The sequence below is a fragment of the Coregonus clupeaformis genome, chromosome 7 (assembly GCF_020615455.1).
Source record: "Coregonus clupeaformis isolate EN_2021a chromosome 7, ASM2061545v1, whole genome shotgun sequence".
Classification (NCBI taxonomy): Eukaryota; Metazoa; Chordata; class Actinopteri; order Salmoniformes; family Salmonidae; genus Coregonus; species Coregonus clupeaformis.
Window position 1 is genome coordinate 9,068,032 of NC_059198.1, and position 15,577 is coordinate 9,083,608.

A 15,577-nucleotide genomic window follows, 5' to 3' on the forward strand; every position below is an offset into this window, starting at 1 on the left:
TTATCATTCGTTTTGTTTCATTTTATTCTTTAGAAAGGCACTTAAGAAAGGCTCAAATATACTACTACAAGAGACAATGAGGGCCGAGGCTTACCTTTCACACACGTGCATGTATAGTACATACTCACATACACACACATGCATGTATGGTACATACTCACATACACACACATGCATATATAGTACATACTCACATACACACACATTAAGAAATGGAAAAGAAAAGCCAGAACATGGACAAGCCCAGGAATTGCATCCAATCCTTCACTTTGGCATAGTGGCTATTTAGGGTAGTTGCCATCAAGAAGGCGATGATAGGAGCTCTATTACAGTCCCTTTGAAAGGAGATCCCAATCCATCCCCATCATACTCTTATAACACACACAGGCTACATGAGACATTGCTGCTCATACTATTATTGATAAGGCTAAAGGTATTGATGAATTGTGCTCATAGTCAAAGTTTCATTCCGTTCATAATAATCATTGATTAAAGCCTATCTATGCAGAGTGATAAGCACTTATTTATGCATAAATACATGTTTCACTATAGCGAACAGGAGAGTTTAGCTATATAAGAACAGCAAGCATACAGTATGGCTTCAGCATTAAGTGATGACATATACAGTAAATGTACGTACCTATAGAATCAAGCATCACATCTCTTAAATTCTACAGAAAGGCATCATACATCATATAGCTTTCATACAGGTGTCTCATGTAAATATATTAAACATTTTCCAACATTTTTTAAAGATTAAAAAAACCTGGATATTTGATGATGTGTAGGTATGCCAAAAAAGTTCATTTAGAGCTATCATATCCTCATCCCATAGTGTAATCTCTTTGGATGAAAGCTTTCCTGCAGATAGCATGGGCACTGGGTTCTCAACTCTGTTACAGGGCAGGCCAGGCTGCCAAGAAGACCATAGTGGCATTTTTTTCATTAAGGAACAGTACACAGTAAACATCAGCTGAGGATCATTTCAGACACAATGTTTCTTACCAAAATAAGTCACTTTCATTTTCATTCTATCTATTTCCTTTTACAAACATAATGGTGTAACTATGCCGTCTCTACATAGTTGGCTGGGTAGAGTCCCTCTCTCCCTCCATCCTTCATCCCTCTACACCAGCCCTGGTCATCCTCATCCTCAGTCTTCAGAAACTCCTCACCTGGAGAGGAGAGGGGAATGGTGAGAGGGAGGGAGAGGTGGAGGTGGAGGATGGTCATAATATGATAATATATCATTCAGTAACAGTGTACCACAGACTCTCTCTCACACACACACACACACACACACAGACAGACATACAGTGTGAAGGCCTACCTGCTTTAAAGGAGAGCTCATCTCTCTCCTGTCCGTCATAGTCATAGAGAGCCCTGACCCTAACTCCTCCGATCATTACACTGAGAGAGAGAGATTGAGAGACAGAGAGAGAGAAAGAGAGCGTGCGTGTTAGTGTAAATCAACCATACACTAACACTAACTACAAACAATTAACACAACAATCAGTATCGGAAATATATGATTCATCATAATGAGATGGGAAGTGAGTACTAAATGCCTCCTGTATCATACTAAGAATGTAACGTAAATTCCTCCAACTACTTAGCATCACTGAGATAGAGTTGTACTGTAGCAGGAAACAATAAAGACAGACAGATGGAGACATGTTACCTCCTCTCTATGATGCCTTGCTGTGCCTCTACCTCTTTCTCTTTCTCTTTCTTCCCTTTTTTGCTTTTCTTTTCTGGCGTCCACTCCTGAAAGAGACGTTTCATTAGACCCCATTGTACAACAAGGCAGGCCGGTCCAGTATATTACCCTCCAGCAGACTGTAATACTGGTCACATTGTTGTTATATTCAGTATGTTGGACCATACACTACTGTTATACAGTCTGCTGCATTAGCTTGTAACACTGTTCACTACATTAGACTACCTCTGACAATAACACAGGGCAGAAGTCTACATCAATCCATACTACAGTACACTCCATTAGGCCCCATTAACTTCCATTAGCCCGCTGTGTCTGTGTGTGTGAGTGTGTGCATGTGTGCGTGTTGCACCTGGAACTGAGGCCAGTCAGTGGGCATGCCCGGTCCGTGGGTGTTCTTCCACCAGCGCAGGTCATCCTGCTCATTGATGGCCATGAGAGTGTTGTGGAGCTCATTATACACAGCCTTCACACTGGGAGAGAGAAGGAGAGAGGGGGAGGGAGAGAGAGGGGGAGAGAGTGGGGGGTGAGAGAGAGGGGGTGGGAGAGAGAGGGGGGAGGGAGAGAGAGGGGGAATGAGAGAGAGGGGGTGGGAGAGAGGGGGGGAGGGAGAGAGAGAGAGGGGTGAATAAGAGAGAGTGGGTGGGAGAGAGAGGGGGAATGAGAGAGAGGGGGAGGGAGGGAGAGAGAGGGGGAGAGAGAGTGGGGAGCGAGGGAGAGAGAGGGGGAGAGAGAGGGGGAGGGAGAGAGAGAGAGGGGGGAATGAAAGAGGGGGTGAGAGAGAATGGGTGAGAGAGAATGGGGAGAGAGAGAATGGAGAGGGGGGAATGAGAGAGAGGGGGTGGGAAAGAGAGGGGGAGGGAGAGAGAGGGGGAGAGAGAGGGGGGAGCGAGAGAAAAGTGGAGGGAGAGAGAGGGGGAGAGAGAAGGGGAGAGAGAGAGAGGGGGAGGGAGAGAGAGGGGGTGAGAGAGAGAATGGGGGAGAGAGAGAATGGGGTATGACAGAAATGGAGAGTGAGAGATGAGATAAAGACATTTACACAACGCAACTACAACAAACACACCCACACATACCCTCCTAGTAACAGTCTGGCTGCAGGTGTAGCCTACCTCTCATTGTTGGTGACGTCCAGGTGTCTGTGGATGGACAGGAAGGCCTGTTTGAGGAAGCTGATCCTCTTCCTCTCCTCCTCCTGTGATTGGTCAAAAATACACTCCATCTCCTCCATGTAGCGAGGGGCATAGCGGGTCACCTCCTCCAGAACCTTCTCATAGCGGGCTCGCACCTGGGGGTGTCGCATTGGAGGGACAGTTACACATTATTACACACACAGACTCACACATTCAGTTATCTCCTTCATTCTCTTACTGTCTATCACTCACTTTCTCAGTCTCCTGCTGAGCCAGCTCTCTCTCCTCCTGGATCTTCCTCTGTTTCTCGATGGCCACGTCAGGGTTGCCCTTGGCGTGGGCCTCCCGGTCCCTGGCAGTCTGCTCCTTACGCTGCACTTTATGGAACGCACTCCTGGCTTTGTCCAGCTGAGGGGCATAAGGTGAGGCTGACATATTAGTGACTCAATGAAGACTCCCACACAAACACATACAAGTCATTTACCTCTGCCCTACCCTTTATAAAGGAATTTCTCAGTAGAGATTGCCCTTTTAACGTGGTTATTCATTATGTCTTAGAGACCTCTCTTTCATCTACAGTATTCTAACCTTCTTCAGCCGTTTGGCCCAGGGCTTCTGAGCACGTGCGAAGCCAGTCTCAAAGTCCTGGGACTCCTTGAAGCCTCCAAAGAGCTTCTTATGGAAGGTCTCTTTCTGCCAGGTCCTGACCCGGTCCCCGTCCTCCGAAACCAGGGAGCGACACACGGACGAGTGCAGGGCGGAGAGACGGTCGGCGGAGGAGAGGAAACATTGCCACGCCTGCAAGAGGGATCCATACAGCGGGCCTGTAGAGGGAGGAGAGCAGAGCAGAGAGAGGGATGAAGAGAGAGAGAGCGAGAGAGAGAGTGGATGGTATACAGTATCACCAGGGAACATACAGTGGGGAGAACAAGTATTTGATACACTGCCGATTTTGCAGGTTTTCTTACTTACAAAGCATGTAGAGGTCTGTAATTTTTATCATAGGCACACTTCAACTGTGAGAGACGGAATCTAAAACAAAAATCCAGAAAATCACATTGTATGATTTTTAAGTAATTAATTTGCATTTTATTGCATGACATAAGTATTTGATACATCAGAAAAGCAGAACTTAATATTTGGTACAGAAACCTTTGTTTGCAATTACAGAGATCATACGTTTCCTGTAGGTCTTGACCAGGTTTGCACACACTGCAGCAGGGATTTTGGCCCACTCCTCCATACAGACCTTCTCCAGATCCTTCAGGTTTTCGGGGCTGTCGCTGGGCAATCACGGACTTTCAGCTCCCTCCAAAGATTTTCTATTGGGTTCAGGTCTGGAGACTGGCTAGGCCACTCCAGGACCTTGAGATGCTTCTACGGAGCCACTCCTTAGTTGTCCTGGCTGTGTGTTTTGGGTCGTTGTCATGCTGGAAGACCCAGCCACGACCCATCTTCAATGCTCTTACTGAGGGAAGGAGGTTGTTGGCCAAGATCTCGCGATACATGGCCCCATCCATCCTCCCCTCAATACGGTGCAGTCGTCCTGTCCCCTTTGCAGAAAAGCATCCCCAAAGAATGATGTTTCCACCTCCATGCTTCACGGTTGGGATGGTGTTCTTGGGGTTGTACTCATCCTTCTTCTTCCTCCAAACACGGCGAGTGGAGTTTAGACCAAAAAGCTATATTTTTGTCTCATCAGACCACATGACCTTCTCCCATTCCTCCTCTGGATCATCCAGATGGTCATTGGCAAACTTCAGAGGGGCCTGGACATGCGCTGGCTTGAGCAGGGGGACCTTGCGTGCGCTGCAGGATTTTAATCCATGACGGCGTAGTGTGTTACTAATGGTTTTATTTGAGACTGTGGTCCCAGCTCTCTTCAGGTCATTGACCAGGTCCTGCCGTGTAGTTCTGGGCTGATCCCTCACCTTCCTCATGATCATTGATGCCCCACGAGGTGAGATCTTGCGTGGAGCCCCAGACCGAGGGTGACCGTCATCTTGAACTTCTTCCATTTTCTAATTATTGCGCCAACAGTTGTTGCCTTCTCACCAAGCTGCTTGCCTATTGTCCTGTAGCCCATCCCAGCCTTGTGCAGGTCTACAATTTTATCCCTGATGTCCTTACACAGCTCTCTGGTCTTGGCCATTGTGGAGAGGTTGGAGTCTGTTTGATTGAGTGTGTGGACAGGTGTCTTTTCTGGTTGGTAGGTGATCAAATACTTATGTCATGCAATAAAATGCAAATTAATTACTTAAAAATCATACAATGTGATTTTCTGGAAAAATTACAGACCTCTACATGCTTTGTGAGTAGGAAAACCTGCAAAATCGGCAGTGTATCAAATACTTGTTCTCCCCACTGTAGTGAACAAACAGTAATAGTGAGTCTCTTCAGCTGCAGCACTCACTGGAGTCCACCAGGGGCTTCCACTTGTTGCTCCACTCGCTGAGCTGCTGAGCGTACTGCCTCTCCACACGGGCTCTCTCCTGGAAGCACACCACGATGTCATTACACGCCTGGAAGGCATCCTCTGTGCGCTTCACCGTGCACTGGTAGTTCCCAGGCTAGGGGGAGGACAGAGGGAGGGAGGGAGGGAGGGAGGGAGGGAGGGATGGAGGGAGGGAGGGAGGGAGGGAGGGAGGGAGGGAGGGGGGAATAGAGAGGGTGAACAAGGACGAGGAGGGAGAGGGAAAAGTTTGAGATTGGACATACAGTAGTAATGTAGCAATAGATATCAACACGGATAGTCAAGTTCCTTTCAGTTAAATAACTATTTGACTGTTTCCTCTGTAAACTCTATACACCGTAACCTGTAACCTGTTCTCATCCTAACGTCGATCTGTTTTCCTTTAGACGAGCCATTTGAATGTCTTGAGGTTTCTGTAAAAGCCTAATGAAGGCCCCATGGGGTGTGGCTGGTGAAAACAGGGCTATAGACAGGCCAGTAAAAGGACAGATGAAAAGGGAGTGATGGAGTAACAGGGCAATTCACTGAGGGTAATGACATTACCAGAGTTGTGTTTGTAGATGTGGAGTTTGGAAAACGCTCCATTATTTTCCTGACCACTATTTTCACCCCTCCACTTCAGTTTTATTCGTTTTATTCGTTTTTCTCTCTCTCTTCCTCTCGTTTGCTCTCTCTCTCTCTCTCTCTCGCTCTTTCACTCTCTTTCTCTCAAACATTCACACACCTTGGCACATTTCCAAACAATATGTGTGTAATTGTCTCTCCTTTAGGTCATCCTATTCTCTGTCCCTCCAGCTCCCTCTCTGTTTGAGTATGTTGTGGTTTCTACTGACTCTGAGAATTAAGTGAAAACAGCTGAGGAATCTTGCCCAAAGCCAACAGTACTGCACCAGAACTAGCCGCAGCCAACCAATCACAAAGGCAGAGACAGAGCCACTACAACTGAGCCGGCACAACACAACAGTATATCACAGAAAAAAGGTCATCAGAGATCTGACATGGTTCTCTGTAACAAATCACATTTCATGTACATACCAACACAGTAGCGCAATCAAATGGCTGTATTGCTGCGTACATAACACGCAGAACTAGAACAATGTGAAATGCTGTGGAAACGACATAGTGAACCTTTACACTCAAATCAATCTGACAGTACATTGGAGTGCCACTCTAATGATGGCTATTCTACACACTCCACAGCACTTAACTAGTAACAACTATGACAACACAACCATAATAATTAAGAGTCAGAGCACATATTCAACCCAACACTTCACAATGACAGGCAGCAGCCAGAAGAGGAGGGCCAGAGAACAGCACTAACAGGAACTGAGCTGGAAACACATCCAACACAACAGGAGGGAGCCCAAATTACAGAGAGAGAGAGAGGAGATGAAAGTGGGGCAATGACCAGGAGGCCAGCAATCAGGAAGAGAAGAAACACACACTGGTCAGTCAGATGGAGCTGCAACTAGCCAATCAGTGGAGTATAGAAGCCAAACCAACTAATCCAATTGCCATAGCACATTTATCAGTCCATCATGATATGAGCATTATGGAGTATGGTTAAAAACTACAATATTTTTCATTTGAGAAACGTATTGGCTATCTGCTCCCTCTATGGACCCCAATGGACATGTATATTTATCATTGTCACAGTTGTATGTATGTATATATTATTATTATTATTGTTTAGTTTTTTGTTTCATTCACACCTGCACGGTTGGAGCTTGGAGCTTAAGTATTTCACTGTACACTGGAACTAAATAAAAATCTAATCTAATCTTAAGCATCCAACAACCCATACGTAAAATGTATGGACGCATGACTGTAAGTTGGTTTGGATAAAAGCGTCTGCTAAATGTTATATTATGTATTATTAAGTTGCCATAATCAATTTCAGAGTTGTTAATTAACAGGTAATAACATTGTAATGATTAGGTTACGTCTGTAAAGAGATGGGTGAATGATGGGATGAGTACACACAAATGTCCCAGCTAAAAGGGTAGCAGAACTTCATTTCTCTGAAGCTAAACAACACATAGCGAGCCTAGTGTGATAGAGAGGCCTTGTACACATTGACCTATGAGCAGCAATATTGTTTTGTCTGTCACGGGAATCTCTTGTACAAGGTTATCAAGACATCCTGAGGCTAAGTGATCCTGTGTTTTCCTGTCTGTTTCTTCCTCCTCTCCACTTCTTTCTCCATCTCTCTAACTCTATCTCTCTGTGTGTCCTCTATCTCTTACACAGGCATTGCACGTGCACACACACACACACACACACACACACACACACTCACACACACACACACACACACACACTCACCATCCAGAAGCTCTGTTTGTTGGCATCTTCAGGGACAACCTCAGGAGGGAGAGTCGACATCCTGTCCACTGAAACAGAAAAATATAAAGTGAAATCAGTTATATCTCCTTCAACATTCTGTGCACCTCTCATCATACATTTACTCCACCCAGGTGGTCAGTTGAGTACAATGATGGAAATCCATGAAGACCAGTTTGGTTTATAAAGTTTTAGATAGTTATTTTCCTACACAGTAAAGTTTATTAAAGAGATTGTTACATGTATAAATAAAGTTGGACAGATAAGTGGATACACTGTAAAGACCTTGCTGTTAATTTGACAGTAACTTACAGGCAGCTCAGTGGTAAGTAAAATTCTGTATTTCATATTGCAGTATACCTACTGTAATATAAATACGGTATCAAAGCAATCACTCGTCAACTGTGAATTAATGAAATTCACTGAGGGGAGGGGTTTATGTTTCACAGTATTTTACTGTAATTACAAGGGATTGGTGCAAGCAGGTTGACTGCTGCAGTATGTAAAGTGTTTACACATATTTAGTGTTTTATATCTATTGCACTTCTAGATGCCTTAACAAAGGCTTTCAAATTGGCTGCAACTACAGAGCAAAACAGACCAAAGACATGGCAAAATGTTCAACAAATGTAAGGTTGAACCTTTTACTGCAGTGGGCTAAATCAGGGTCACACAGAGTGATTCTTGGTAGTCTTAAACAAATCTACTTTGAAACAAAAGTATACACCTCACACACATGGTTATAGGCTTAAAGAAACAAGAAACCTATACCATGTCAGATATAGAGTTGAAATGTATAAGATCTTGAGTTTGCATCCCAATATTACACTTTATATACATCACAGAAGACTGAAATATAACAAAACTGTTTGACATAGAAACACTGTATTTTCGTTATTAAAAAAGTATATATATTGATTAATTATAAAATTATGACAAATATTGATAACATTCCACCCATGAGGCTAAAGAGAGCGCTTTTGGTCATTGACTGCAGGAAAGGGCTACAACTTGCTGCCATTCCAATCTGTCCCCTATACATGTTTAATTGATGGGGCACTATAACCACATAGGAGTTAAATTTGTACAGCATTCTCACTCACAGGTGAAACAAATATAGCCTCTTACAAGGCACGTCTCAAAATATGGTAAGACAGCTTCTCTGTGGAAACGTTGGTTATTAGGTTATTAAATGATTGCATCTGAGCGTGTGCAGTTCTCTTCTTTTTCTAGTGTTTTACTCCGCTAGCCAGCACCTCGCCTAAACAGGTGTGCCTTTCTTTCACATCCAAATTAGCCAGAAACAACAATACCATGCACCCACTAGTGTATTCTGTGGTGTGGAATTACAATACCATTCAAAACACAGCAATTATTTCCCCGGACACAAATTTGTTGTTGTTGATAATACCCCAAATTACCGTATAAATTACACTTTTCCGTAGGTGGGAGTGAGTTATTCTGGCGTGGTACAGTATCAGTATAATACAGTAAAACAGATACTCAGAGGTCTGGCATTTAAGGCCCTGAGTCTACCAGCAAGGATGGAATGCCCTCTCCCACAATTCCCAGCTTTGAAACTTGAGCCATCCCAAAATAAACAGGGGGTAAAGGTCGCCCCACTCTCCCCGTCTCCCTACTCTCTCACTCTCTGTGTCTCTGCTGGTGGGCTTGTCCTCCCCTTGCTCCCTAGAGAAAACATAAAAACATAGACCCACATGCAATACACACACAACACACACACAAACTCACATGCTCCTAAATCTACAGACATGCACTCAGACAGACAGTTCTGGTTCCAGAGACATAAGCGGTTTCTTAGGGCCCTCGGCCGCTAGCGGGCCCCCGACCCAAAAAATGATAATTGTCTCAACCTACTATTGAGAGTAAGAATACACCAGGTGCAATTTCAAAATGTGGTTGTACATCAGCAGCTTTTCTCCTGCAGAGGAGGCTAGTGGGAGGAGCTATAGGAGGACATCCTCCAACAATAAGCCCGTCCTCCTATAGCTTCTCCCACCAGCCTCCACTGTTCTCTTGTTATGTCAGTCATTGATAGTCACTCAATTAGCAATGTCAGATAACACTTTTTTAATTGGTAGTTAGTCTAGCCAGCTATCTAAACTTGTCGTAATCATGGCAGAATACGTGCACAGGGCACGTGCCCAGGGGCCCTGACCTCCAGGGGGCCCCCATTGATTTTATTAGTCACTCTCACTAAGATATCATATTAACATGGCATACGTCATTACAAAATGTGTAGAATTGCAGGAAATTAGCTTCTAAACTGCAAAAAAATCCCCAAAAGGCTAGAGCCAGCCATCTAGACAGACTCACATGCTCAGTGACACAAAATATAAACTAGAGAGACAAACCCACATGATCCCAAACAGCTCACAATAAAACCTCTCTCAAGGGATTTTACAGAGAATGTAACAAATCCCACTCTGTCACAAGACTAATCTTTCTCTGCCTGTTTTCCAGATATCTCTATCTCTCCCACCCTCAGTCAGACCCACTATCAGATCCAATGATTATTCTGTAACTCCCTCTATTCATGGGTTATCACATGATTCTCCATATCCAGTGAGGGTCTGTGATGAAAGTGTGGGTACTCTCTTTCTATCTGTCTGTCTGTCTGTCTGTCTGTCTGTCTGTCTGTCTGTCTGTCTGTCTGTCTGTCTGTCTGTCTGTCTGTCTGTCTGTCTGTCTCTCTCTCTCTTTATCTCTCTCTCTCTCTCTCTTTTTCTCTCTCTCTCTCTCTCTCTCTCTCTCTCTCTCTCTCTCTCTCTCTCTCTCTCCAGTGTCTCACTGTCTGCAGGAAGATGACACAACCCACAGGGTCTTTTGCTCCCTCTCACTGCAGGAGACCAGATATATAATGAATAATTTCCTTCTTAACCTTTGACCCCTCTTCCTGTTCTCTAACTGGATCCTCTCCCTATGGGCATGGCTAAAGCATGCAGGGATTTTTTTTAATTGAACATTTATTTGATTTAACCTTTATTTTAGCACGGGGAAGACCATGAGGAAGAACATGATGAAGACCTATCAATGGTTGCTTTCTCTGTTGATAATCTCTGCGAATTAGAGGTATCCATTCATTCCTTTGAGATGGACTGCTAAATCCATATATTCTCTGAGATTGACTTTTGACCCCAGAAATTATTTTCAGCTGATACAACTGACTGATAGCAACGAGCTAAACCAATTATTAGTTTTCTAGTGAAGGACCCCAATCAGTACAGATAGTGATAAGAGCATACCAAATCAATTTATTACTTGAATAATATCTCACTTACCATCTACTGGCATATATTTGAGTTGACCACAGACCATGCAAAAAAATCTGAAATGCCTGTGTGCTGTCCAGGTCAAACTATTGGAAATCTCTGGAGGAGTCCAAAACTTTTGGAGCAATCCCAGACTTTTGTAATAGCCTACCCCAAGAGAAAGCAGAAAGGGTCAATCTTCTGAAACGTATTGAAATGCTCAAGCCTGGCACATACTCCCACTGCCAACTCTCTCACCCCCTGTCTACCCTCTATCTCCCCTCACCCCAGTACCCATCACCCCTTCTGGCACACACACTCTCTCCTCCCCCTGTCCCCGTTTTGGCTGTCACACATAACTCAGTACATACGCCCGCGCCTAGAGGAAATATATAGCAACATATGAATGCATACAAAAAAAATAGATTTGTACAGTAAGCTATCAGTGTATCAGGTCTTAATGAAGTTTGAATTCAGCCAGAGAAATCTGAGGTTAGAGTGAAATACATGGAAAAGTTTCTTACCTCTCACTCGTTCACTATTGCTGGTGTCCTCACTGTTTCAACTCGCTCTTCTTTTCTGGGTTAAGTTTCTCTCCACCCTCCTCTCTCTCTCCCCTTCTGTCTCACCCCTTAGACTGCTCAGTTTTTTCCGTAGCTCTCCTCTCTCTTCCACTCCTTTTGCTCCCTCTTTTTCCCTTTCTTTGGCCGACTGTCAGTGTCGGATGAGTTGGCTGTCTTTTTCCCCTCTCTCCTCCCTCACCCGTTTTCTCTGTTCCCTCTCTCTCTTCAAAACAGCTGCAGAAAACTAATTCTCTGTCTCTCTGTACCACACCACTGGACAGCACCCCTCCCACTTATGCTCTCTTTCCCTCTTTCTCTTTCTCTTTCTCCCTCTCTCTCTCTCTCTTACCCTTGCTCTACCTCTCTCAGTGGAGTGTTAATGAAGTGTGCAGTGTTTTTGGCTTTTAGTGTGTATGTGTGCCTGTGGTCTGGGGTAGCAACCTTTGACTAGTACTGTTACAATTTGTAAGTCGCTCTGGATAAGAGCGTCTGCTAAATGACGAAAATGTAAATGTAAATGTTACAGAGCACTGTGTATGTGTGTGCGCTACATAGGGCCTAAGGTTTTGTCATATAAATGTATGTTGTTAAATACCACTACACGAGCCACAGAATCACATATTATATAGTCAAAGATAAGAAGAAGAAAATGCCACCCCCTATATGTCCCCCTTGCCTCTCCTCTATACTTTCCCCAAGGGTGTTTGGGGGTCTGCCACAGCTAGTGAGGACATCCGGTGTGTGTGAGTGTGTGTCTGAGTGTGTGTGTGTGAGAGAGAGAGAGAGAGAGAGAGAGAGAGAGAGAGAGAGAGAGGGGGGGGAAGAATGTGTGTTTTACTTTAAAGCTGGGGATCGTATAGGGGGCCATATTACCAACAGCAGTCACTCACATTCCTTATGACCTCATGCCTAATGCTATGCTACACTTGTGTGCTCTGCCTTGCCAGGACTTGTCATTTCAAAAAATTTGACAGCTGAGCTGTTGACATAGTGACTCTGCAATGCAGGTGTGGCATTCAAGCTCATGTTATTGTCATGGTACAGTACTTAGACTAAATTTGAACGTAAAAAGTTTTGATTACTATGTTTAACACTTATTGCTCATTGCAAATTATTCTGAACCTAAAACATTGGGCTTTCATTGAGGGGAAAACAGTAGGGCTACCAGTATTATCACTCCACACATTATGGTTCCAAAAGTAGAACACCACCCACATAAAGTTACCATTATACTGAAGTGAACTCTGTCAATAAAGTATCTTGATCACATGTTTTTTCTACCAATTAATCATGCATTGGCATGTATGGCCTCTCAAAGACAAATTGTATCTTATCCAAGACAAAATATTACATGTAGTAAATATGCATCCATATAATACACTTTAAATACATTTTATTTCACAGTTCGACTTGAAGTTGTTAATTCTAAATAAGGTGATTGTTTTTACTTACGGCGCCTGCGATAGGCAGCAAAAAAAATGGGGTCCTATTCTTTGGTCCTCCCAGAAATGGCATATAAACCCGGCCATTTTGGTGGGTCAGCCTTTTCCTAAAGTTAGATAGGAGGATTGGCACGTGGCTTGGTGAGTGAGAATCTGGACATTTTCTTACAATTTTTGTCTTATTGAAATTAAACAAAATAGATAGCTACTTTCTTCAGCAGTCATCTTTTATTTAGTTAGACAATAAATGAATTCCCTCGATGGGACTAGCTAACGTTAGCAGCTTGCTAGCTAAGTAGGCTAATTGTAGAACGTCTGCAGGAAGGTAATATTTAGTTAGGTGTAGGTATCTAAACGTTTGTATGACATTTCCTATTTATAATTTCAATTTGAGCCAAATCAAATGTTTGGCAACTATCTCTTTTTGATTTAGCCTATACTCTAGAGGGTAAACCTTGTGTATGGACATTGCTCCAGGTTTAGGTAACGTTAACTTGCTAGCTCGCTAAGTATTGAGGTGGCTGGCACGCGTTGTCTGAAACGTCTCCTATAATGTTTTGCACTGGGCTTTGAATTTCTGTGGCGATGAAAGTGCTCTCTGGCTCTGACAGGCCAGAGTCTGAGGAAGCGCGAGTCTAGTGAGTCTTGTCTGTTGTATATATTGTCCTTATGGTAGTCTTTCTATTGTCCAAAGGTTACGAGGATGGATCTGTAGAGAGGTAGAACAAACCACAAGGGTGAGTGGTTATGGTTTTCATATGTACCTTATGTTTTCCTATGATGTTTTGCACTGGGCTCTGAATTCCTGTGGCGATAAAAGTGCTCTCTGGCTCTGACAGGCCCGAGACTGAGGATAATGTTAGTGTCTTTGAATCTTGTTGAATTGTTGTATGTTTAATTGATTGTCCTAATGGAATGTGTATTTTGCCCAAAGGTGACAAGGCTGTCTATACCAAACCACAAGGTGAGCTTTAAGTACTAATGACTGGCAAATTAAATCCTTGTTTTTAATATTGGTATTTCTCATGTAGCTAATGTTCTCCTGTGATGTTTTGCACTGGGCTCTGAGTAACTGTGGCGATAAAAGTGCTCTCTGGCTCTGACAGGCCCGAGACTGAGGATAATGTTAGTATCTTTGAATCTTGTTGAATTGTTGTATGTTTAATTGATTGTCCTAATGGAATGTGTATTTTGCCCAAAGGTGACAAGGCTGTCTATACCAAACCACAAGGTGAGCTTTAAGTACTAATGACTGGCAAATTAAATCCTTGTTTTTAATATTGGTATTTCTCATGTAGCTAATGTTCTCCTGTGATGTTTTGCACTGGGCTCTGAGTAACTGTGGCGATAAAAGTGCTCTCTGGCTCTGACAGGCTTGAGTCTGAGGAGACTGATAATAATTCATCCCATAGGGATCCTTGTGTAGGGTGTGATGGAATTATTTTCTAATATCATTTTCTCCCATGTAGCTCTTGGACCGCCACAGAAGATGTGGCGACTGCAGTCTGGTAACCTGGGGTGAGATCTTTAATGCATCATTTAGGGGCCTGTGTTTTGCACAACCAAATGAGGCAGTGTTTTACCTGTATTTCCAGCATTATCCAGCTGGTGTCACTTCAGTCCCAATTTTTTTGTTTCAATTAACCAACTCACCAATTTATCAAAGCAATAAGGATTATTTCCCCAACATTACATTTTGGTCATTTAGCAGACGCTCTTATCCAGAGCGACTTAGTTAGTGAGTGCATACATTTTTTTCTCCCATACTGGTCCCCCTTGGGAATCGAACCCACAACCCTGGCATTGCAAGCGCCATGCTCTACCAACTGAGCTACACGGGACTACGTGACCAAGGTTGCTAAACAATATCCCTGTTGCTAAGAATTCTGTAGATGCAGAAAGAATATTTAATACAAGGGTTTACTCATCAATGGCAATGTGCTGACCTAAGTGAGATATATATTTTTAATGTTCAATGATTGTTATGTAAGGCTGAAACATTAAAATATTTTAAATCAGATGCTCTGGGTCATGTCTTTTCTAACTTTACTGGTGAGATCCCCCCCCCGTAACTGAGAAGTATGTGACGCAAACGGTCAATTTGTTTTTACATGGAATAAATGAAGCACTCAATTTTATTTCTGCATCTTTTATTATAATTCTATTTGATTTATCTTGTAATACATTTGACATTCATATATTTATGTTTATATGAATGTGCATATGTATGTAACATATTCTGTAAATTACCGTTCATCTGCTCATTTTTTTCATCACTTTAAAAGATTATCTTAAAAGAAACAAGATTGTGCTTTCTATACAGCCAGATCCTTCCCTCTCCTGACAGCGTAATTATACACCTCCTCAATCCCGCTATGAGATGGTGGGGGGAAAACACTGCAAAACAAGTTTCTCTTGTCTCTGCCACATTTACCCAACACAAGTAAATGTTAAGGTTGTCATAGCAGCAGGAACAGGCATTCATTCCTTGTTGATATTCTAAGATTGTGATAATGAACCCATTGCATAATGCAGTGAATGTAAACCAGCTGAACAGTACATAGTCTCTCACAGTGCAGCAGCTGTGGAGGGGGCTTTCTGCAGGGAGGTGATGACTGGAGGACATATGAC

General features: G+C 43.3%; 1 protein-coding gene, 1 long non-coding RNA gene and 4 other non-coding genes across 9 annotated transcripts; 5 read left to right on the plus strand and 1 right to left on the minus strand.

The window, feature by feature from the left end:
* LOC121569536 (protein kinase C and casein kinase substrate in neurons protein 3) lies at positions 1 to 12,011 on the minus strand. Of its 4 annotated transcripts, none has more exons than XM_041880588.2 (10): positions 11,466 to 12,011; positions 7,652 to 7,719; positions 5,264 to 5,420; positions 3,439 to 3,674; positions 3,103 to 3,258; positions 2,830 to 3,005; positions 2,073 to 2,193; positions 1,682 to 1,767; positions 1,331 to 1,410; positions 1 to 1,175 (listed from the first exon to the last, which is right to left on the minus strand). In XM_041880588.2, the coding sequence occupies exons 2-10, from the start codon at positions 7,709 to 7,711 to the stop codon at positions 1,066 to 1,068; spliced, it is 1,182 nt and encodes a 393-aa protein (XP_041736522.2). In that variant the 5' UTR covers positions 7,712 to 7,719; positions 11,466 to 12,011; the 3' UTR covers positions 1 to 1,065. The 4 variants fall into 4 exon arrangements, 3 of the variants coding, with proteins under 3 accessions (XP_041736522.2, XP_041736523.2, XP_041736520.2); XM_041880589.2 differs by lacking the exon at positions 11,466 to 12,011 and adding an exon at positions 11,114 to 11,195; XM_041880586.2 differs by lacking the exon at positions 11,466 to 12,011 and adding an exon at positions 10,972 to 11,103.
* Positions 12,012 to 13,043: 1,032 nt separating this feature from the next.
* LOC121569535 lies at positions 13,044 to 14,710 on the plus strand. The gene is made up of 5 exons (XR_006001365.2): positions 13,044 to 13,087; positions 13,641 to 13,683; positions 13,881 to 13,910; positions 14,148 to 14,177; positions 14,416 to 14,710. It is a non-coding gene; the product is annotated as an uncharacterized LOC121569535 (long non-coding RNA).
* LOC121570854 lies at positions 13,488 to 13,576 on the plus strand. The gene has a single exon (XR_006001592.1). It is a non-coding gene; the product is annotated as a small nucleolar RNA SNORD88 (small nucleolar RNA).
* On the plus strand, positions 13,716 to 13,804 carry LOC121570852. The gene has a single exon (XR_006001590.1). It is a non-coding gene; the product is annotated as a small nucleolar RNA SNORD88 (small nucleolar RNA).
* LOC121570855 lies at positions 13,983 to 14,071 on the plus strand. The gene has a single exon (XR_006001593.1). It is a non-coding gene; the product is annotated as a small nucleolar RNA SNORD88 (small nucleolar RNA).
* LOC121570850 lies at positions 14,250 to 14,338 on the plus strand. Its single transcript, XR_006001588.1, has one exon. It is a non-coding gene; the product is annotated as a small nucleolar RNA SNORD88 (small nucleolar RNA).
* Positions 14,711 to 15,577: the final 867 nt, after the last annotated feature.

Excerpts from the sequence above, each read along its gene's own strand:
- LOC121569536 (XM_041880586.2), bottom strand. The coding sequence starts at position 11,008 with ATGGTCTGTGGTCAACTCAAATATATGCCAGTAGATG. Across the intron at positions 7,720-10,971 it reads CAAATATATGCCAGTAGATG|TGGACAGGATGTCGACTCTC; the intron begins GTAAGTGAGATA and ends TTTCTGTTTCAG. Across the intron at positions 3,006-3,102 it reads CTCAGCAGGAGACTGAGAAA|GTGCGAGCCCGCTATGAGAA; the intron begins GTGAGTGATAGA and ends CGACACCCCCAG.